The sequence below is a fragment of the Chrysemys picta genome, chromosome 1, assembly GCF_011386835.1.
Source record: "Chrysemys picta bellii isolate R12L10 chromosome 1, ASM1138683v2, whole genome shotgun sequence".
NCBI lineage: Eukaryota > Metazoa > Chordata > Testudines > Emydidae > Chrysemys > Chrysemys picta.
In genome coordinates, this window is record NC_088791.1 from 253471137 (window position 1) to 253493154 (window position 22018).

The window sequence follows — 22018 nt, forward strand, 5'->3', positions numbered from 1 at the left end:
GCCTCAAATTCACTGGCTCACACCCACACGCTAACATGTATCTTGTCCCCTTTGCACTTATACATCATCTCTGAATTTGGCCCACAGAACATGTGCGGGAATGTAAAGTGGTCCAACCTGGTGTGATTCATATGCTGAGGGGCCACAGGAGAAGGAATTTGTGCTGGAAACAGATGCACTCGGAGGTGTAAGGAGTGAGGAAATGAACAGAGTAAAAAAATCGGTCTCATTTTATAATACATAGTATTTGTTTCAACAATGCCTCTGGGATCTCTGCCAAATGCACGTGAATACAGGGCTTGCTCGAAACCCCAAAGGCCATATTCTGGCTCAGTCCCCATTGCTCTGATGTTCTGGGTGGCACAAAACTGGCTCTCTCAGGCATGGAGGTGTTACTGGGTGGGAGCACACTGAAAGAAAAGCAAAGCCAGAGTGCACTGCACTCTAGCCAGCCCCAGCTGTTGGAGCACTCCCTAGGAACCACTCTCCCCACCATGATTTACAGCAGCCTAAGCCACAGAACAACGTTTGAGGCTCATGGGAGTAGAAAGGTAGGTTAGAGCTAACTTCTCTACAACACTGGTTTCTGCCCTGAACACAGGTGATCTAGCCCTGGTTTCCCAAACAGCATCCTTGTTAGGCACTAAAAGCTTGCACTGTTTTTATTCCAAATCGAACACTGTACAGCCATTAAATACACAACAAATAGTTAATGAAAAACAGCAGCTGATGATGAGGCATGCTAAAGAGCTCCTACTAGAAGCACAAAGGCTGAAACATTTATCAGCCTGCTCGCTTCATTTGCTCAACATCTTGGGGCCCTGTGCACTACAGTAATACAAATAATGATAAAGAAACATTTAGAGCAATTGCTTATTTGTTCCCACTCCACTGTACTCCCTCGTTGGATAGCACATCACTGCATTTCGTGCACGGATGGGAGCAAGCCTGATTACATTAACATGGCAACATTAAACATAATTAAACAAAACTAAAATGGAAGCAATTTCTAAAGATTGATGGCTGTCTTGGCAATGTTTTTTACTCCGCATACTCTCAGATGGCAGGGAAAACCCTTTGGATATAAATCTAACCAAGCAATTAATCTGTGCACTCTATTAATTTCCTGTGGCCCAGCCTGAAGGCAATTCCTGGCTATTTTATGACATCAAGCAAGCACAATAAATATCAATTGTCATTTATAAGAGCGCTGTTAGAGATTACCCTGCAACAACAATAGGAAGGTTTCTTTTAGGGGTATCCTGATGTACAGTCTCAAATCTCTGCCTGGCTGCTTAGATTCGCATGGAAGAGCCAATGCTGTTCTATGTAGACAAGACTGATGAGGTGGTTATTTATGTAAAATATGGCATAAGCCAAATTCCCAAAGCACTTTATTCCCGTGACATGTATTTTATTACTTAACATACGAAAATACTTGCAGATTGGATGACTCAGGATGCTAGTATTGGATATAGACCCTTTCAGCTCTAGGTCCAGGTTTCAGCCTAAGACGCCCATACTGAAACTGTACCCACATGGACCTCCATTGAACTCAAATTAGCAGCACTCACGGGCTGCCAAAAAAACCACATCTGTGCCTCTCACCAAGGAGGTCACCTGTTATGAGGAGGAGATTGAGTTGGAGTGGGGGGAAAGGCCTCCAGGAAGAACAATGAATTTTCCATTTTAAAAGAAATATAAATGCCAGGTTTGGGTTGCATGGCATGTCTCCATAAGCCAAGCTGCCACCTCTCGGAGCCACTCACCATCCTGCTCCACCTTTAGTGCTGCCACTGGCCAATCAGAGACAGCAATGCATATATTTAGGCTTGGCAGAATTCAATTTTTATTTTTTTAAATAATTTCAACAACAGTGAACAATGTTTATTTTTAAGCATGTTCCCTCCCCCCCCCCAATTTTTATCAATTTAAATTTTCCCAATTGTGGGAAATTATGGGAGGGGTGAGACAATTATATAATGGCAGTAGATGTTGAGTTTCAAAAAGTTAAAGCTTTATAACCGTTAAAACACAAATTGTTGGCATTGGATGTCAAAATATACAAAGCAAATATCCTTAAATCAAACGGTAACAAGTTCACAAGCAGCATTTTTTCTACTGTGCCTACCGGCAAATTTCAATTAGTGTACACACAGTGAAATCGACATCTTCCAACCCTAGGGATATTCAGTGTTGCTGACTGTCAATGGGGCATGACAGCCTTGGCTCAGGCAACTGCTTCACCAGCAGAGGGAGCATGTGACAGAGTCACTGGTGCAGGTGTTAATACAAAGCCCTAAGAGTGTGGCCAAGCATCTGCTGTTGTAGCAGAGGAGTGCCTGCTGCTCTGGGGCACCACAGTACCTTTTGCAGTCTGGGAGGAGAAGCAGTTGCCCAGGAAAGGAGAGGACCAACACATCTCCGCAGCAACCAAGGAGAGGACAGTCTACTGCAGAGCAGGAGACCCGACACTTCCTCTCCTCATTCATCCAAGAGGGGACCCAAGACCTCCAGCAAACCAGCAGGGGCAGAGAGATCACCTTGCCACACCCAGTGTTTGTACCCTAGACTTCCATGCAGGGAAGAAGACCCCTGGTGCAGGCATTCACCCCTGGGTAGAGGGCAGGCATGGGCCACCATCATTGCCATCCCTGGCAGGTTTCAACTGGGGGCAACCCTAGCTTGCTGTCTGATCTATAATGGGTGAAATATGCCCCTATTCTACTCCGGGGCTACATTTTGAGATGCGGCCCATCACTGTGACATCTGCTCTTGGGCATACTGGCAGGCACAGAGTTTAGGAGAATCTTGCCGTCTATTTTTCCCCCCAATTTGACCTCTGTACCAATGGAACAGTACTCTAGAGCATCCACCATTATTTGGGTCTGTATGTAGCAAGCGCTGGGAAATTTGTTGGAATATTTAACAAATTTGCCTCAACTGTGTTTCCAAGCTGTTGTTTTGCTTTCCACAGTCTAGCAAATGAGTTTATGCACAGGAATGTTCACAGAAATAGCAGTTCTTAAAAGAACATTGAATATTTGTAGAATGGAATGTTGAGATCATAACTGCAAATACTTGCCCAGGCAACCTGATTTTAAGAATTACGCTCAGAGAACTGAAATTCAGTTGATGGGTGAACTCCAACCCTCTCCAGAGGGCCTATGAACAAGGGATATGGCATTATTTCAGCCCTGCTTAAGTGGGACTTGGGCTGTCTGCCTAAGGGTGAATTTCATCCCAGTGGAATGACATGCCCAGTCAGAAGAACTCAGCTACTGAGCTATTTGCAGATAAGTGCTTGTGGATGGGCTACAGAACAAGAATTACTTGCAGGATGTATGAGGCAAATACATTTGAACAATGACTAAATTTGAAAAGATCACAACCACTTGCCAAGAAAGAAGCCAAATTTGAATCAACTTGTAATTCATTTTTCACTCAGTTCTTACATTGGTTGTGCCACTCACACATGGATTGATTCAGCTCAGCTCATTTTCTTAACCATAGGCTAGGTAAGTCACGTACAGCACCAAGAACATTGTCGGAATTTAACTGGTGAATAATATTAACAGTTCTAGGAGTTACAGTAATCTCCTCCCCCAACTCCAATTAATGCCTTTCTTTTAAGCTACAAAGCCCTAAGCAGCTTCGAATCTGCCTACTTTCCTGATGCATAAACCCCCAGCTGAGATTGGCTGGAGTGCTACCTTTGTAAATAATAGGGAACTCATTACAGAAAACCCCTTCACTTTGGAAGTTACAGTAGCAACCCCTATGATAGATGGCCTGTCCTTTTGCCAATGCAGGAATGTTCCCCAAAACGTTACCTTGTGATTTCATGTACTTGAATATAACCCCAAATGAGTGAGCTTCCACCCCTTCCCTTCGGAGGTAATTCTAGGCATCCAGATACAACATCGATGGGCAGAGCCTACAAATCTGAACAAAATTCCAGTCTAACAGATCTCTCCGTTTCCTATTTTAAAAATCATTTAAAAAAGAAATAGTGTTTAAGTCTGAGAATGACTAGTCCAGCAGTGAGCCTGCCATAACCTGCTCTCTAGTTATGACTACTGAAGTGGCCCTGGAACAGCTTATGTGTGACATGACCAAACTTACCTAAAGCCAGGTGGTCTGTAAATAGTTTGGATAAAGATGCAGCAGCTTTTAAGACAGACAGTGGAAACTCGATCAATATACTGATGTTTTAATATCTGCTCCCAAGTGTCTTAGAAATAGTCCATACATCCTCCTCTTAAATGTATACTGCTGCCTCTTTTTTGAGAGAGAAATCTTTTAATATCACAGCTGATATACTTGTATGCAGTGTAGGTGCAGGTTATTAGCGAGAATGTGGGTCAGGTAATATCTTTCATTAAACCAACTTTTGTGGGTGAGAGAGACAAACTTTCGAGTCACACAGAGCTCTTCTTCTGATCTGGCCACTCTACCTTGAATGGTCCCGTACAATATGTGCTAACGACTTATGCTAAACAGTCTGTTCTAGCTCGCATTTTGCTGTGGTACTCGGAGTACCTTTCCTGGACCTGAATAGGAGCTCTGTGTAGCTCAGAGGCTTCGCTCTCTAATCCACAGAAGTTGGTCCAATAAAAGATATTACCTCACCCGCCTTGTCTCTCCATTGATACACTTAATATTTGGTGTGAATACTGAGGTCACCTACTGGTTAATATGTGAAATGCATGATAAGTTAAAAGTAAAAAAGGGATGGTGATAAAGGAAGAAGAGGGCTATACTCTTATTTCCAAATTCTTTAAAGGAGCAGTACCGAATAAAGTCAAAATGATGCTACACATTCAGAGATGTGAATGTTTATACATTGGAGTTGAACTTTTTAAGTCTATGTTTCCTATCTTTTAGAGTGATAGCCGGGTTAGTCTGGATCAGCAAAAACAACGAGGAGTCCTCCATGCAGCTGATGAAGTGGGTTTTAGCTCACGGAAGCTTATGCCCAAATAAATGTGTTCGTTTCTAAGGTGCCACAAGGACTCCTCATTGTTTCCTATCTTTGTTATCCCTCTAATTTCAAAAGCATCCAGTTATGCACTCTTTATACTGTCGTGAATTTGGGAAAAAAAAGTTCTCTAAAGTTCCTTTTATAAAAAGTGTTGTCTGGTCCCTGTTCAATTTTTAAAAGGGTCTTTTCAACAGTGAAACTGGCAGTATATGTGGAGTACTCACATTCTCAAAGTAAACAGAAGGCAATATCTATTTTTGCTAATTTCCTTCATGTATAGTCATCTTAAGGGTAGATTGTAACTAGAGTAGGTGCTAGATCAGACTAATGTGGTTTTCAAGTTTGCACTGTCCCTTTAATAGAGAATTATACACATCCTACAGCATCTATAGGCTAGTTAAAGGAGTCTGCCAGAAGGCTATCATTCTATCTATAGGGATGCCAGATTCCCTCAACCCTTCACCTCCTGGCTCCCAGAAACAGTGGGAGGTAAGCCCTACAACTCCCCCAGCTACAATATCTTCTAAGAGGGGCCCTAAGACTTAACCTTTTCCTGGAAGCAGGATTTTCTGTGCCATGTGACCTTCTCTCTCTCTGTTTGGTCTGCTGCCAAATGGCTGCACATGTTATTTGTGTACCAGATAGACCATGTTAGGCTGTTTGGGTCAGGACGGCCGTAGACAATGTTGTTAAGACTTGGAATAGTTTCAAACTTCTAAAAATTAAAAACCATAAGAAAGGCATCGGCAGAATTTGACGAGATTGATTCAGTTTTTGACATGTGTACATTTTAGGAACTCCCGAAGTTGATAGAGGTTTTTATTTTGTTCTGCATACGTGAAAAAATTTAGTGTAACACAGTAAGTTCTTAGAGTGCTGTTTGGTAATGCTACCCTAAATAGACTGCACTCCTACTGGCTGGACTTTGTGAACAGAGAATTAATCCTCCCAGGTGCATGTCTGTATAAAAATCTTTAGGGTGGTTTGGGAAGATGCACAGGAAACTTCAAACTCACTCTGCTAAAGAAGGTAATGATACAACTATTCTTCAACTAACATTCTTTGGAATGTACCTAAATAGTCCTATGATAGCAACTAACAAGGAATGTGTTACATTTATTTATTTAATGCCTTTTAAAATTTGGAATTGTCTGACTTATCATTGGTCAAAGGAATTAAGTTTTCTGAGTTACTGACAAATGTAGCATTGTTTCAATGAGATCACTGCGTCAGTAATGATGGCAAGTTATTTTCCAGCTATGTTTCCCCCCCCCCCCCAATATACTCAAGTATCCGCCAGGAGGTCTATCATAAAAGTAAAGTCTCCCAGGATTTATTTGGGACTAGATTTCTCTCTAAGAACATTATTTATTATTTAATGCAAGAGAGCTTGATTTAATTGCATGGGCATTTAACAACAAATGTTTTTACCCGTGTTTGGTATGTGAAGTCCTAACAGAAAGAGCTAAATTTTCAAGGAATAACATATAATAATCCAACTGAATTTCTGCAAGTGCAACTGGCAGTGACTTTTGACTGATGAAATGCAGTCCTAAGACATGCTAGTGTACAGATTCATGCACAAAAGTTTCAGATTAAAAAAAAATCTGGGAAGGGTTGTGTTCACAACTGAACACTGGTCAACGCCATGTTGCTCATTCATCTACATAATCATCTTATTTGTATTTTCATTTTGTTAACAATGGGACATTTTGTTAACAACAGGACTTTTAAATGAAAGATTGACAGGCAAAAATTATTTCTACTGAGAACAAACTGTTACCTTAAGATTTATCCACCTCACGAATATCCCCCTGGTAGCTTCTTCAATATTTTACAGTCATGGTAGTGATGCTAAACATGGTCAAGCAGGTACTTCCATTATAACTCCATAGAAGACGACTTCTTTCCACCAGAATAATTATACTCTAGCCTGAAATCTCACAATTCCAACCGTAATTGTTGTAAATTGACTCAATGATAATTAAAAAGACTTTTAAACACTTCAGATCTACAAGACCAGAATTTAGCATTTGCCTATCTGATCACTTTGCAAAGAAATCCAGAAACAGATAGCAATGTGTAGAGCTGGTCAAAAATTTGTGGATGCAACTGTTTTCCATCTGAAAGTGCGGATTCAATGAAATCAGAACATTTTGCAGGAATATCTTAATTTCAGCAACATTTTTGACATGAAATTATCAATGTTTCATTTCAACTTTATTGACATCTGTTACATTATAATTTATAGCATGATGAAAATCAAAATGACACAGCTGAAATGAAATATTTCTGGATATTTTATTTAGTGAAAAATTCTCACATTTCAACTTTTCATTTTGATTCAGGAAGAAGCAAAATTTCAAACTCTCAGAATTTCCCACGGGACTTTTTTTGACCAGCTCTACTACTGGGTGTTGGGGAATTTGCACCAAGACGTCGCATGTATTTAAATGTGAACATTAAACTGCACATTCAAATACATGTATTATGCATGTCACTAATGCAAGTCATCTCTTCAGTCTTTCAGTTCAAACACACAGTATCAAATAGAGGCAAACTTAAAAATGCTAATGATTTCTGAATTAGGAAAAGACACTGGTGCCTCTTCTATTCTTGACTTATTCCTTTTGTGTTAAAAAAAAGGGAGCACATACAAGGCAAGGAATGTAAATACACAATCTACATTAATGCTACAGTAAGGTTGGGATTTAACATGCACAAAATTCTGAAAATCTCCCAAAGCAGCCACATGGCATACAAGGTATTTAACAGGAACACGCTACCATGTATTTGCAAATGAGCTGAGACTTATGCTTTCTACAACTAGGGATGTGCATTCTGTCTGCCTTGTGTTTAAAGTCTCAGGCACAATTTTGGAATAGTGTAGCTTTTTAAATATAATTATTGTGGCATTATTAAGCCTATGCTACTAAAATACCTGCATCTCTGAAAATTATAAAACCAAATCCTTGGTGTAGTCTGTACCAAGTTAAAAATAATTAAACACTCTTTTTAGTACATAAAACATCATCACCATAATTTATGGAAGTACATTTGGCGGCTTTTTTCTTTTTAAACTTTGCAGACAAAATGATATAAAATCTTATTACTCAGATTGAGAATTGCAATTTAAGTCTCTCTTACAATGAGTTACTAGCTACAGTATCTAAAGATTTGATCGACATAGATGTTTACTAGGACATGTATTCGTTATTGCATGATTTTTCACTGGTGATACATCGTCAAACTGGAATTTTGGCCTGTTGCAGTAACATTTAGGCAATGAATGAATACAGCAAAGATATATGTATAGCAATGCTGCCAAGTTTAACTGTACACTGATGAATTTAAGCACATAATTAATTATACACATACCCATGTTTAGATGACTATTCCACCAGGCCTGCTTGGTTTTTGTGCTCTCATATCTTGCACCTTCTTCCACTGAAGTCACTGATAAAATTTCCATCAGCTTCAGTAGGATCAGGCTTTCATTTAGGTGCAGTAGATTTTATGTTCCAAAGCACCACCAAATAATAAAGTATATACAAATGTAGTTGCTTGTTGAATTCAACATGCAATTGGTAGGAACACTGGACTTGCCATACTAATCAGAACGCTGGGCCTGCAAATTTGTTGCTTCCAGCAGTAGTGGCCACTTAGCTTATGCGGGAGGCAAGTTGTATCCCTCCCCCCTCCAAATTACACACCTAGTCAATTGTGCAACATGAAGGCTAATACTGCTTTGTGGCCTCTGTAGCAATCAGCTGAGATGTGATTATTTCTATTTCAGCAAATGTAACTACAGAAAATATTGGTCTTATTCTGGCTATGGACATGTGACAAGACCAATTTTGAAATTGGAGCTCCTGTTCAATGAAAGGGCAGTTTTCCGAAGCGAGAGAGATTACAGTGGACTTATTACTGTACTGGAGAGGTCAGGATACTTTCAGAGTGGACTGAGGCTGCTAAGAATGTGGCTACACACACACACACACACACACACACACACACACACACACACACACAGAGAAAGGAAAGCTTCTAACCTGCAGCAATGTAATCATGGCAAAGTTTGCATTATGCCACCTCTGATTGTGATCATATTACAGTAGAACTTGTAAGTGGTGCAGGCTCAGACCTAATTAGTAGCTGGATGGATGGGAGATCTCCAAGGAAAACTGAGGTTCTGCAGGAAGTGATTCACTTGATAGCACTCCTCCTTCCGAATCAGTACAAAACCACTTCCCCTCTCTGCTACAAGACACAAAAGTGTTACCACAGAAGAGTTAAAATAGAAGCCCAGTCTGTGATATCATTGAGAGTTCTCATGGCATTTTTCACAGGAATAGGAATGTTAGCCCTTGTATCTGGCCAGATCTGACCTCTAGTTATTGCACTCTACCTGCTTAAATTCCCACGGTTAGCAAAGATTCTTCTGTGTGTGTGTGTGTGTGTGTGTATGCCAGATATAGGATTGGTAAAGCACTTTGGGATCCTTCAGTTGAAAGGAGCTGCATAGCTAAGTGAACATAGCACCTTGTTACTTTACAATTTTTTGTTTTTTCTCCTTCAGCATTCCTGCTATGATCTCCACACAGCACCTGCCACACCCCAACGAAATTCAAAGAGCAATGGACTGCCCAAGCAAAGAGAAGGAGCTTAATGAACAGCAGTCTGAATGTCAGGATGGGTCTAATTGCCCTGACTATTGTCCAGCAACAGCAGAATCCAATTCAGGTTGCTACTTAATAATAAAAACTATGGCATGCCAGCAAGTTGTAGAATATTGGATTTTCCTAGGTACACAAATCCAAAAAGTCACCCAAATATCCCATTTTCATTCTTGATAGGATTACTCTCACTTCCGTTTTTTACTTGTTTCTTAAATGTCTTTTTTTTTCTTACAGGGCCAGATTTATAGAAGCGCTCAGCACCCACCACTGAGGCAGATTTTGAAAAGAGCTCTGCTCTTATTTAGACATCTAACTGAAGTGGCTGGATTATCACTAAGAACGATGGGAGCTCTGGCCTGCTGAGCTCTTTTAAAAACCTGGCCCACAGCCTAGATTGCCCTCTAACCCCCCTTTTTCTTAAACCACTCCCAAAACTGGGACTAGCTAAAACACAAAGTATAAATTGCAACATTTGAAACTGACCACTGGAAAATAGGAATATTTTGCTTTGTGTTTTGTGGAAGAAAACACGACAGTCTACTTCTGTTCCAGACATTTTCTTGAATGTGTGATAGTTCTTGGCGTTACACTATTTAACATTTTTATCAATGTCCTGGAAGAAAACAAAGCCATCACTCATAAAGTTTGCATATGACACAAAAATAGGGGGAGTGGTAAATCATGAAGAGGACAGGTCCCTGATATGGAGCCATCTGGATTGCTTGGTAATCTGGGAACAAGCCGTATTAAAACTATATGCATTTTAATATGGCTAAATGGGACAAATAGGAACAGAGATTGTCAGCCATACCTACAGGATGGGGGGCTTCGTCCTGGGAAACAGAGACTCTGAAAAAGATTTGGGAGTAGTGGTAGAAAATCAGTTGAACATTAGCTCCCAGTGTGACACTGTGCCCAAAAGCATTAGTGTGATTCTTGGATGCATAAACAAGGGAATCATGAGGAGTAGAGAGGTTATTTTATCTCTTTATCTGGCACTGGTGCGACTGTTGCTGGAATAGTGTGTCCAGTTTCTGGTGCCCACAATCCGAGACGATATGGATAAACTGGACAAGGTTCAGAGAATAGCCGTGGGAATGATTAAAAGGATTAGAAAACATGACATATACTAAGAGGCTCAAAGAGTTCAATCTATCTAGCTTGACGAAGAGAAGGTTAAGGGCTGACTTGATTAGTCACTAAGTACTTATATGGGGAACAAATATTTAATAATGGGCTCTTCCATCTAGCAGAGAAAGGTATAACACTGGGGTGGGCAAACTTTTTGGCCCAAGGGCCACATCTGGGACTAGAAATTGTATGGTGAGCCATGAATACTCACGAAATTGGGGTTGGGGTGCGGGCTCTGGTTGGGGCTGCAGGCTCCAGCGTGGGTCCAGAAATGAGGAGTTCAGAGTGCAGGAGGGGGCTCCGGGCTGGGGTAGGGGTGCAGGCTCTGGGGATGAGGGGTTTGAGTGTAGGAGGATGCTCCGGGCTGGGACCAAGGGGTTTGGAGGGCAGGAGGGGGATCAGGGCTGGGGCAGGGGTGCAGGGAGAGACTCAGGGGTGCAGGCTCCGGGCAGCGCTTACCTCAAGCGGCTCCTGGAAGCAGCGGCATGTTCCTCCTCCGGCTCCTACACGGAGGCACAGCCAGGCGGCTTTGCACACTGCCCCATCCGCAGGCACTGCCCCTGTAGCTCCCATTGGCTGCAGTTCCCGGCCAATGGAAGCTGCAGAGTCTGCACTTGGGGCAGGGACAGGGTGCAGAGCGGAGCCTCCTGGCTGCCCCTACGCATAGGAGCCGGAGGGGCCATGTCGCTGTTTCCGGCAGCCATGTGGAGTGGCTCCCAACCCTGCTCCCTGGCTGCAGTGTCGGAGTGGGGCAAGTCCCAGACCCCGCACCCTAGCAGGAGTGACCAGCCAGATCTGGCCCACAAGCCGTAGTTTGCCCACCCCTGTGATAACATGACCCAATGGCTACAAGCTGAAGCTAGACAAATTCAGACTGGAAATGAGTCATAATTTTTTAACAGTGAGAGTAATTAATCACTGGATCAATTTACCAAGGGTTGTGGTGGAATCTCCATCACTGGCAATTTATAAGATTGGATGTTTTCCCAAAAGATCTGCTCTAGGAATTATTTTGGGGAAGTTCTATGGCCTGTGTGATACAGGAGGTTAGACTACATGATCACAATGGTCCCTTCTGGCCTTGGAATCTATGAATCCTGCACTATAGTTTTCTGCTTTTTGTCTTAGGACGACAAGATGTTTGTTCTTGTCACATTCCAGTATCATCAGAGGTAGAGCTGTTCATTTTTCAGTATTATTAAGGATGACATTAGAAGGAAAGGCACTTTAACACGGCAATACTCTGCAGTTATTCTATGCTGGGCTGTGAGCTTGACCGATCAAATGGGACATGATGGAATCACTGGGTTAAGATCGGAAAATAAAGTGTTTCAGATTCAAAAGATGACAGTCCTCTGCATTCCTAGTTGAAACAATGCAACACCTGGTGTCAGGGAACACTGTACTACTGGCAATGCTGATTTTTGGAAGATACAAAAATAGAGGTCCAAACTATCTGTGGTTTAAGAACCCAGTGTATTTCTGCCAGAATCAATGCTAGCCGGCTACCCTGTCCACAACTGTGCAGTTACACTAGCAACCTAAAAATCTCCAAATAGCTTCATTTAGATATGGTATTAGCATGACTTGCAACCCCTGACCTGGGACACCTAAGTCTCAACCTGGTGACAGAAAAATGTATGGCAAAGGAGTGTCCTAAAATTCCTCACCAGGCAACCTATGTTGCTCCATGACTCACGGGAAAGAAGGTTTTCTCCTTCATTTTGATTGACAGCAGGCCCACCCACATTTGGGATCCAGGTCTGGCAACCCAGTGAACCATGGTGCGCGTAATTAGCTCACTATCAACTTTTTTAGAAAAGGCTGCAGACTCATTGTCTTGACTGCAAATAAGTCTTGTACATTTTCTTTTCCCAGTCATGCAACAAAATGCACGTATATACTCTTATCTAACAAATAATACAGATATGATCTTTTCTCCCACAGAATCACCAAGAATTCTTAAAATACTGCAGAAGTGGATTCCTACAGTTTCTCCCTATTTTGACAAGGAGCATTATTGTTATGCAGACCACCAGATCACTATTCAAGAATCATTAGACCACTTCGGAGCTATAGTATGGCCTGGTGTAAGTTTTACCTATGTACTGTAATCAAGTAGAAAGTTAAACTCTAAATTATAAAATAAATGTGAACAAATGGAACATTGGAACTGAAGTGAAATGAAAATAATGGTCTTTGATGAACATCCCCATTGCTCACTTACTGTCAGGCTTCCATCACAGTGCAGAATGAAGGTAGTTAACTACTTTAACAAGGAACTCTGGCTTATGCCCCTCCTACTGTCACTTTGGGCCAGAAGAGCAGCTTCCAAAGGTGTGAAATGGAAACAAATGATTGAACTGTAAGTCCTCTATAAAACTGTGTACCCCTCTCCCTTTGAAAAGTGCAGAAAATAGCCGTTGCTATTGGTTGAGCATATAAATGAGTATGGGTGCAGACATTAAATCAAAGAAAGGAAAATTGGGAAGAAGTGTTGTGTTCTCTCAATGACTCCAGTCAGTCAGTCACTGTGGGGATGTAAGACACACCCGGCAAGACACACGTGAGAACAGAGAAGAAAATAATATTGAAAAGATCCAGCATGCAGCATTTTATAGAGAATGGAAATTTATTTAGAACAGAGTAGAGCAATCTCATCCCAAAATGAGCAAGTGCAGAGGCTTGAAGGTCTATTTAACTGACTGTATGTAGACAAAACCCTTTCTACCCAGGATATTATCTGGGAACCAGGAAGCGTGTCTCATTGCTCTCAGGTACTGTCCAATCAGCACCACTTGTGTTCCCCTCATGCATCATTTGATCCACCATGCTATGGAAAATTTAGAGAACTTGTCTCCTTCACAATTTTATTGGAAGGCAAGCAACTGCTGAGAACTTTCTACCTTGCTCAGTTTGTTTAAGACAGAGAACTGCAGGGAGGTCAAGATTTATTTTATGCCACAGGATTTTTTCCTTCTTTTGTGGTTTGGGAAAAAAGTGCAAGACTCTCTTAGGACTTGTGAAAGTGTTCTAAAATACAGAAAAAGGTGGTGTTATACTTTATCATAGGAAAGGCAGAAAAATTCTTGCAGGGAAAAAATAGCTATTTTGGCAATTCTCTAATTTCTTTCACAGCTAGCTACTGGAAAAGCAAGCTTCAGTGCAGACAAAGCAGGGACTTGATGAACTTAAAAAGAGATGAGTCTGAAGACCAGTGAGAATATTGGGTCATAAGTGGTTGTCGCATGATAGGCTCAATGCTCCTAACCTTACACAATAGAATTCTTTCCCCAGATCATAAGTCTATGCTTTCAGGAAACAGTCTGGAGTGATAAGAGCATCTTGACTCCCCAGGACCGTTTTTGACGAGGATATATCTTTCATCACAGAGTCTGTCAGGTTTATAGAGTCTGGGTTTTGGGCGTAGAGAGTCATAGGCAAGGGGATTCAACCTGTTGACAATCTGCATGTGAGAGTCATCTTTCAAGTCAGAAAATAAAGTTCTCTTTGGTGTTGTGAGAATGACACTTACCTTCTCAGTTTATTTTTAGGATTGTTTTTGAGGTTAGAGGTGATGGCAGAAATGCAGAGAGAGTTTGGCCATGGGGGGGGGGGGGGGAAGGAGAGTACACTAGTGAATAATTAGGAAATTGCTCGCTGGGACCACACATTTGTTGCTGAAAGGCCACTCTGCTTAGTTGAGGGGATTGTCCACTAAGCTGATTTGGCTGTGTACACCTTTAATACGCATCAAATATTGAGGACTATCATGAGATTCTTTTTTAGGTCTTTATTTGTATTGCATCTCTATGAAGGGTGGTGCTCCTTGCTTCCAGTTGATGAATACAGATTGTATTTGTCAATTTTGTAGTGACTTGATCTTGCTGATCATCTGGTTTTGGGAAACTAAGTCCTGAAGAGATGGACATTGTAAATTAGAAAGAAGGAAAGTAATTCCTCAGAAGACCAAAGGAACTCTAAGCAAGATATTGATCTCTGCAAGATTTAAATTGAGAACTTCATAAAAAGTCAGCTTTAGATTTAGACTTCAGAACTGAAGATATTTCCATAGTTCACAGACATGTAGATTAATATTTTTACTGATGAGGAAACATTCTATTGGTCCCTGCTTATCCCATTGTTGAATTAAAAAACACAGTACTTTGTGTGTAGTGAGATGTGGATAATTTTGTCTCATCTGTAAAGTGGTCTTCTCAAGATAAAAAGCATTATAGCAACTGATGAAGACATGAGGAAAATATTCCAAACTTATTTACACTATTTATTATGAAGACGGACAAGGATTGGATTTCAACGCTAGAAAGCTTATCAGTCTAGCGATCATATAAAAACTCACAGAAAATGACAAAGATTCCATCTCAAGATAGCACAAGAGAGAAAGGGGAAAATGTCTGTCTTAAGTCTTCTTACTATGAACTGCAATTTCATCAGATCTCAAATTAGTCAGGTGTCAGTACATGGATGGGAGAACTCCAAAGAAAGCATAGATACTGCACAAACAGTGCTGGTGATTCATTAGCGGCACTCACCCATGATGAGTTGGTAATCAATGCCTCAGCATCATGTTACAAAACTGTGTGATTAGAGGAGATGTAATACGGGGTTGTGATGGAGGAAACAAAGAGGTAGTTCAGTCACCAAGCCTATCTGCTCTTTGACCTCTGCTGTGATTGCTAAGAAAGCAACCAATTGTCGACTGTTTTACTGGTATGGTTCCATGACAGAACTGTCACTTGAACTGAAAGGTACCATTTGTCTTTTCCCTCTCTATAAAGTGGTTGGAATTATTTCATCATGCCTGCACTATGACTAATGGATGGGAGTCAAGTTTAGATCTGAATATCTAGAGTGACAGTGACTTTGTAATAAAATCTCTCCTTCTCCAGACTGATGATGCTCAGTTCCTACAGTAACTTAGAGATCAGTAGAAAGCAACAAAACTGTGTGGCGTATAGATGTGTGTATTTCTAGAGAAACCCATATAAAAAGAAGCTGTTTGGTTGTTTTTACTTGCCTAATAATGTGGGTGTTTTTTGTTTTAAAAAGAGGACTAATCTTGTTCCTTTTTCCTAATTTGCTTTTGTGCTATATACTTGAATATGTTCAGTCTAGAAGTAAACTTATTAGAAAAATGTTTTCAATGATTTAATGAACTGCTGCATGGCCATTAGCAAATTAATGCTTTCTATGGATATATTTTAACTGTTCTTAGGCATTGGCTTTATCTCAGTACCTGGAATCAAATCAACAAGAGATCAACCTAAAAGACAAAAAGATACTTGAAATTGGTGCTGGAACAGGACTGGTATCCATTGTGGCTAGTATACTAGGTTGGTAAATTCTGATTAAATTCCAATAATTCCACCTCTTCACCTTCAAATATATCAATTGTGAGGTGGCAGCTAAACAATTTTGACACTGTAGTCAGTGAAATTATAACTAAAATTCAAACTTAACTAGCAGTTATGACTTTGGCTCTCAAAATTCTGTTGGGCTTGTCTACACTGCCCCACAGTGTGGACTACAGGAGCGCAAACAGAAGGGCGCACCAAAGTGCTACACCTTAACGCCCCCGTGTGGATGCTGTGGGTGCAGATTAAAAGGTCCCCAGTTCGAAGATGATTATATTAACAGGAGCCTTTTAATTTGCATCTGTAGCATCCACATGGAGCACTTGGGGCAGTGGAGACATGCCCCAAAATAACAGTCCTTTATGAGTAGTTACCCCAATCCAGGAAATGGGTGGGCGGTGGTCTATTTATTGACTGAATGATGACCAGAGAGCCAACATATTCAAAATTGATAATTGGGGGAAAAACAGGAAGGTTTATAGAAAAAAATCTATACACTAATCATTTAAACATTCTCTTTAGGAGCTTATGTTACAGCTACTGATTTGCCTGAAGTACTTGAAAATCTCAAATTGAATATTTCAAGAAATACACAAAACATGAATATTCACCAACCTGAAGTGAGGAAGCTGGTGTGGGGAGAAGACCTCAATGAAGACTTCCCTAAATCAACTCACCATTATGATTTTATTTTGGCAAGTGATGTTGTCTACCACCATACATCTCTGGATCCATTGCTAACAACAATGGTATATTTATGTCAGCCAGGGACAGTATTATTATGGGCAAATAAATTCAGATTCAGCACAGATTTTGAATTTTTAGAGAAACTTGGCAATATATTAATCGTTACACTTCTAGCAGAATTTCCAGAATCAAATATCAAGCTGATTAAAGCCACAGTAAAAGAGAATTAAGAGAAAACAATACAGTCATAGTTTTGATGCCCCTCAAAGTTTATGAGCTTCTAGTTTTTAGTACATAATGCACACTGAGTGCATTAATGTCCATAAACCTGTCCGAGTCTTTGAATTTTGCACTTCAATACATAAAAAGTTAAGCTGGAGGATAATAATATCAGGACACTTCTTAACTGTCTGATTTGTCTCATAAGCTTATAGACATGATTTACTCAAGCAAATCAATTTATTGCTGCCAGAGGGTCTGCAGTAACAAAACACAGCCAGAAGGTAAAGTTCCAAAATTTCAAATCAACTATTAGATCTAGCTATAGAGTAACTCCTCGCTTAACGTTGTAGTTATGTTCCTGAAAAACGTGACTAAGTGAAATGATGTTAAGTGAATCCAATTTCCCCATAAGAATTAATGTAAATGGGGGGGGAGGGGGATTTTTCCAGAGAAATTTTTTTCACCAGACAAAAGACTATATATTACACATACAGTGTGTGTGTGTGTGTGTGTAAGTTTTAAACAAACAATTTAATACTGTACACAGCAATGATGATTGTGAAGCTTGGTGGAGGTGGTGAAGTCAGAGGGTGGGATATTTCCTAGGGAATGCCTTACTGCTAAATGAAAGTAAGCAGGAATGCCTTACTGCTAAATGATGAACAAGCACTCGGCTGAGCCCTCATGGTTTAACACACTGTTAATGTAGCCTCACCCTCTACAAGGCAGCACAAATGGAGGGAGAGGAGACAGCATGGCAGACAGAGACAGAGACACACCCTGTGTGAGAGAGAAAGATGCGCATTGCCCCTTTAAGTACGCTGACCTCACTTTAAAGTACATTGCCTTTTTAAGTAGATCAGCAAGTTGAAACAGCAGCTGCTGTGAGCAAGCTCCCTCTGTCCTGACCCCTGTCGTGTACCCCCCCCCCCACTCTATGGAGATGAGGTAAGCGGGGGACAGGAGCAGGGGGAAGGGGGACACCCTGACATTAGCCCCCCACTTCCCCCTCCCTCCCTGCACAGCAAGCAGGAGGCTCCCGGGAGCAGCTTCAAGGCAGAGGGCAGGAGCAGCACACGGCAGTGGCAGGAGGGACAGCTGAACTGCTGGCAATTGGTAGCCTGCTGGGCAGTTGCCTCACAGGGAACTTAGGGGCGTGGGAGCTGATGGGGGGCTGCCGGTCCACCCTGGTTACAAGCCCCCACCGACTAGTTCCATTGGGCTGCTCTTTCTGCAAGCAGTAGACAAAGCAAGCAGCTGCCAAACAAGTTATAAGGGAGCATTGAACAACTTTAAACGAGCATGTTCCCTAATTGATCAACAACGGTAACCGGGAAGACTTAAAGTGAGGAGTTACTGTACATTTATATGCTGTTTACATTGCATTTCTATATTATTCCTAAAGCTGTCTGCTTTAACACGTTATGTTTATGTACTCTTTAAAAAAAACACGAACAACAGTTTTCAGCTTCATTATTTGTTTTTATTAATTAAAAAATCCTTTAAAGTATCAGAGTGCACATGGTGGTTTTTTATCTTCAATTTTGCACATTTACGCTGTGTTTTACATTTTTTAAACATTATTAAACATTTGTATGTATAGCTTTACAATACCTGATTAACTGTCTGGCACTTTTATACATGTATCAGTCCAACCTGATACTCAACTTCACATGGATTTTTGAAAGTTTGCCTGAAATATCTCAAAGACGAAGATTTACAAGAGCACCTATGTATCAGCAATTCTGAGATACACACAGAGACCGTTTGAAAGGTTGTTGTTGTTTAAAAAAAAATCATCATGTAAACTCTTGCAAACAGTACAGGTAATGGAGTTCCATTACTTTATAGTCTAATAAATAAAATGTTAGCTACTATGATGTAGCTTTAAGGCCTTCATACAATTGAAAAAGAAATTAAGATTAAACATCTTAAAACCCTGTTCATTGTAAAAAATACAGAGCTTTTACAGGTTTGCAGTTAAAATGAACAGTTAAGAACCTAACATGCATGCAAGAAATCTTTTCCAACCCAATTCCAAATCCTTGGTGCTGGCAATTCTGACACATCCATTGCCAGCAATGGGATGCACATTAAGTAAACTCCCTGATGTCAGGAGTCAGGTTAACAGGTATTAAGCCACACCAGGGTGCCTTTCTGATAAATATACACAACTTAATAATCAGCATTCAGTATTTGATGAAGACATGCGTTCTAATTAAAAGGTAAAACTTATCTTTCCTATCCTGTCAGTATAAAACCATCGCTGTATGTTTACAACTGTTGGTATTTCAAAACACACAATAATCAGGAGGATACATGACAGGAAGCCAGTTTTCAGAAAAAGATGCACAATGGGTCCATCCAAGTAACTTCATTAACTAAAGAAAAATAATTGATAAGCAGAAAAATTAGATGATTCTTTTGACACAGATATCGTCTCTCATTCTTTCTTAATCTAAAGTGCATGTGAAAGAGGTTCATTGTAAGAAGCATAACTTCAATTTATTGCTTTCTGGAGCTCTAAACTTTCAGACAGAATGGGTTTAGTTTTTGAAGATCGGTATTTTAGCTTTAGTGAACAAAATGTTGTCTTAAGCAGCACAAGTATCCCAGTAAACTTGGGGATTTTTTTCCCCTTATACCCGTTTTAAATAACTGTATAGTTAATTTAACTTTAGGTAAGCAAAATGTCTTTGCAACGGACTGGGAAGGGGTTATTGAAGGAAGGGCTCTGAAATGAGTGAAGAAAAGACAAGCCCTTTCTCCCTTTCAGCACCTGGATGGGGGGAAGCTAAGAGCCTGATATAAAAGATGGAATTCCCATGAGACGTCCAGGGAGCATGCCCAAATAGGAATCCCAGCACCCTCCTGCTTCCCAGAGGCTAGAGGACTGAGCTTCTGGATACTGCCTTTGGACCTCACAAGTGCCCCTCCGCCCCACATCTTTCTTGCACACCTTTGAGCTAGTGAGTTTAATCCCCTGGCTAACTGGTGCCAGATAAATTCATTAAATCCAATCAGAACCCCTGGTGAATTTGGGGGAGGTAAAAATGTTTCAGATTTGAATATTCCTGGATCAAAAACCTATCCAGTACGTTCTGTTCCATAATCTCAGTGAAAATTTTCTGAAACTCAATAGTTTAAGCAGTATATAATGAACATACATTTACATCTCCTAATATTAAGAGATTCTTCAGCATACATAACATAACAATACCCCTCCATAATTAAATGGATTTATTGACTACCCCTTACCTGTATACAATTTTTCAAGTTTTCCTTGGTTGGCTTCTCTTCTGCAAGTTTTGTGGCAAATTTGAGACCTCTTCCATACATTTTATTTGCCAATGCATGCTTATAGGCAAACGTTAAAACCTACAGTACGTTAAATAAAAAAAGTTAGAAATATACCACCATATTAAAACTAGCATTGTTCAGATAAAAAACAATTTAAAGCAGACAAGTCAAAGTTAAACATTTTACCAGACTGTTTCGAATTTATTCTTATGTTGATGAACACAGATGAATCACAGCAATTACTGTACTCGTGTTTTAATTCTAAAATAAGAGCAAGTGTTTTTTAGCCCAGGGAAAAAAGTAATGTCAGATTGTGGGATATGAATCCCAGCAAGTATTAAACTGATTGCATAACAAACAGACCTGCCCACCACAGAGATGTCAAATAAAACTGGTTCCTTAATAGCCTAACAAATAATTAATGATGAAGATTTTGGTAGATTCTCCATGCTATTTTACGGTTACAGAAATTAGAGCTTGTGCTAACCCAAGTCTTTCACCTTTGATACAATCCACTACATATATCCATAGTGAATATCCTATTTTAATGTCTTATGTAAGTGATACACCAGTACAACTACAGGGATATGGCAAAAAGGCTTTAAAAAAGCTAGTTACTTCAATCTGGGATGCAATTTTTTCCCCACCCCTATTTGCAACCAATCAAAATCTAGTTTTCCCAGCTGACAGGTCACCAGAGTGACAGATATTGCAACCCTATGCAATATCTTTGGAGACCACTGTATACATTTATTAGTAGCATAATACATGAAGTACTGTAAGATACTACAAGTTCATAAGCGCAGAAGTTTTCCATGGCATAAAAAGAAACCTCCAGCTTCAGCATCTGTGCGTGCAGCGGCCAAATTAAGTTATACTGTAAAAATTGCAATGTAAAACAAAGATTGCACTCACTACATTGGTTAACATAAAAGAGCAGATAACACAGAAGAGTAAACCAACTTAGTTTTTCTTCAGTATGAAATACAAAATAAAAATCAAATTGGAAGCAGCATCTTGATAATTTATTTTCCCATGTGAATGCACGACAAAGTAGGTAGACAAACTCAATTGCTTTTTTTGCATATCATTCAAAACTTTTGGATGATGGGAATGTAATAGGTGTGATATCTGCATTTTTATTGGGCATTTGATATGGTCTCAATTTTAATCAAAACCTGTTTTTGATAGGAATAGTAACATGGATTGAAAATTAGCTGAAGGACAATAAACAAAAAGTAAACAACGTAATCAGTTGGAGGAGATGTCTAGCAGGGCACTGCATGGATTAGAGTTAGATCTTATATTCTATACTTATGTTCTTAAGTGTATCCAGTGACCACAGATTTTTCTCTTTCATGTGTTTCTTTTGAAATAAGAGCTCTAACTAGAATACGTGGGAGTACTACTGAATGTACCAGATATCTGGGTCAAAAGCATATTATGCACAGCACCATGTACCTGGGGCAACATGAAACAAAACAAAAAAACCAAAGGTTGCCTACCTTTTGTAACTGTTCTTCAAGATGTGTTGCTTGTGTCCACTCCATTTTAGGTGTTCGCGCGCCCACATGCACAGCTGTCAGATTTCTGCCTTAGCAGTATCCGTAGGGCTGGCTGTGGTGCTCCCATGCGGTGGT

At 40.3% G+C, this 22018-nt stretch overlaps 2 protein-coding genes across 5 annotated transcripts in view; one reads left to right on the forward strand and one right to left on the reverse strand.

Annotated features, from left to right (window-relative positions):
• The window catches only part of METTL21C (methyltransferase 21C, AARS1 lysine), a 58455-nt gene extending 39867 nt beyond the window's left edge, over positions 1-18588 (forward strand). For 2 of the 4 annotated variants that reach the window (XM_008171651.4, XM_024108246.3), the window contains exons 2-5: positions 9564-9727; positions 12742-12884; positions 16031-16148; positions 16692-18588. In XM_008171651.4, coding sequence (XP_008169873.1) covers positions 9564-9727; positions 12742-12884; positions 16031-16148; positions 16692-17086 — 820 coding nt within the window. In that variant the 3' untranslated portion in view covers positions 17087-18588. Of the gene's footprint in view, positions 1-5642; positions 6014-9023; positions 9108-9563; positions 9728-12741; positions 12885-16030; positions 16149-16691 lie in introns of those variants that run through there. The other 2 variants (XM_005303392.5, XM_005303391.5) reach the window with 2 other exon arrangements.
• TPP2 (tripeptidyl peptidase 2) overlaps positions 18540-22018 on the reverse strand; it is a 76212-nt gene continuing 72733 nt past the window's right edge. The window contains 2 exon segments of the mRNA XM_024108250.3: positions 18540-19459; positions 20337-20456. Coding sequence (XP_023964018.3) covers positions 19370-19459; positions 20337-20456 — 210 coding nt within the window. The 3' untranslated portion in view covers positions 18540-19369.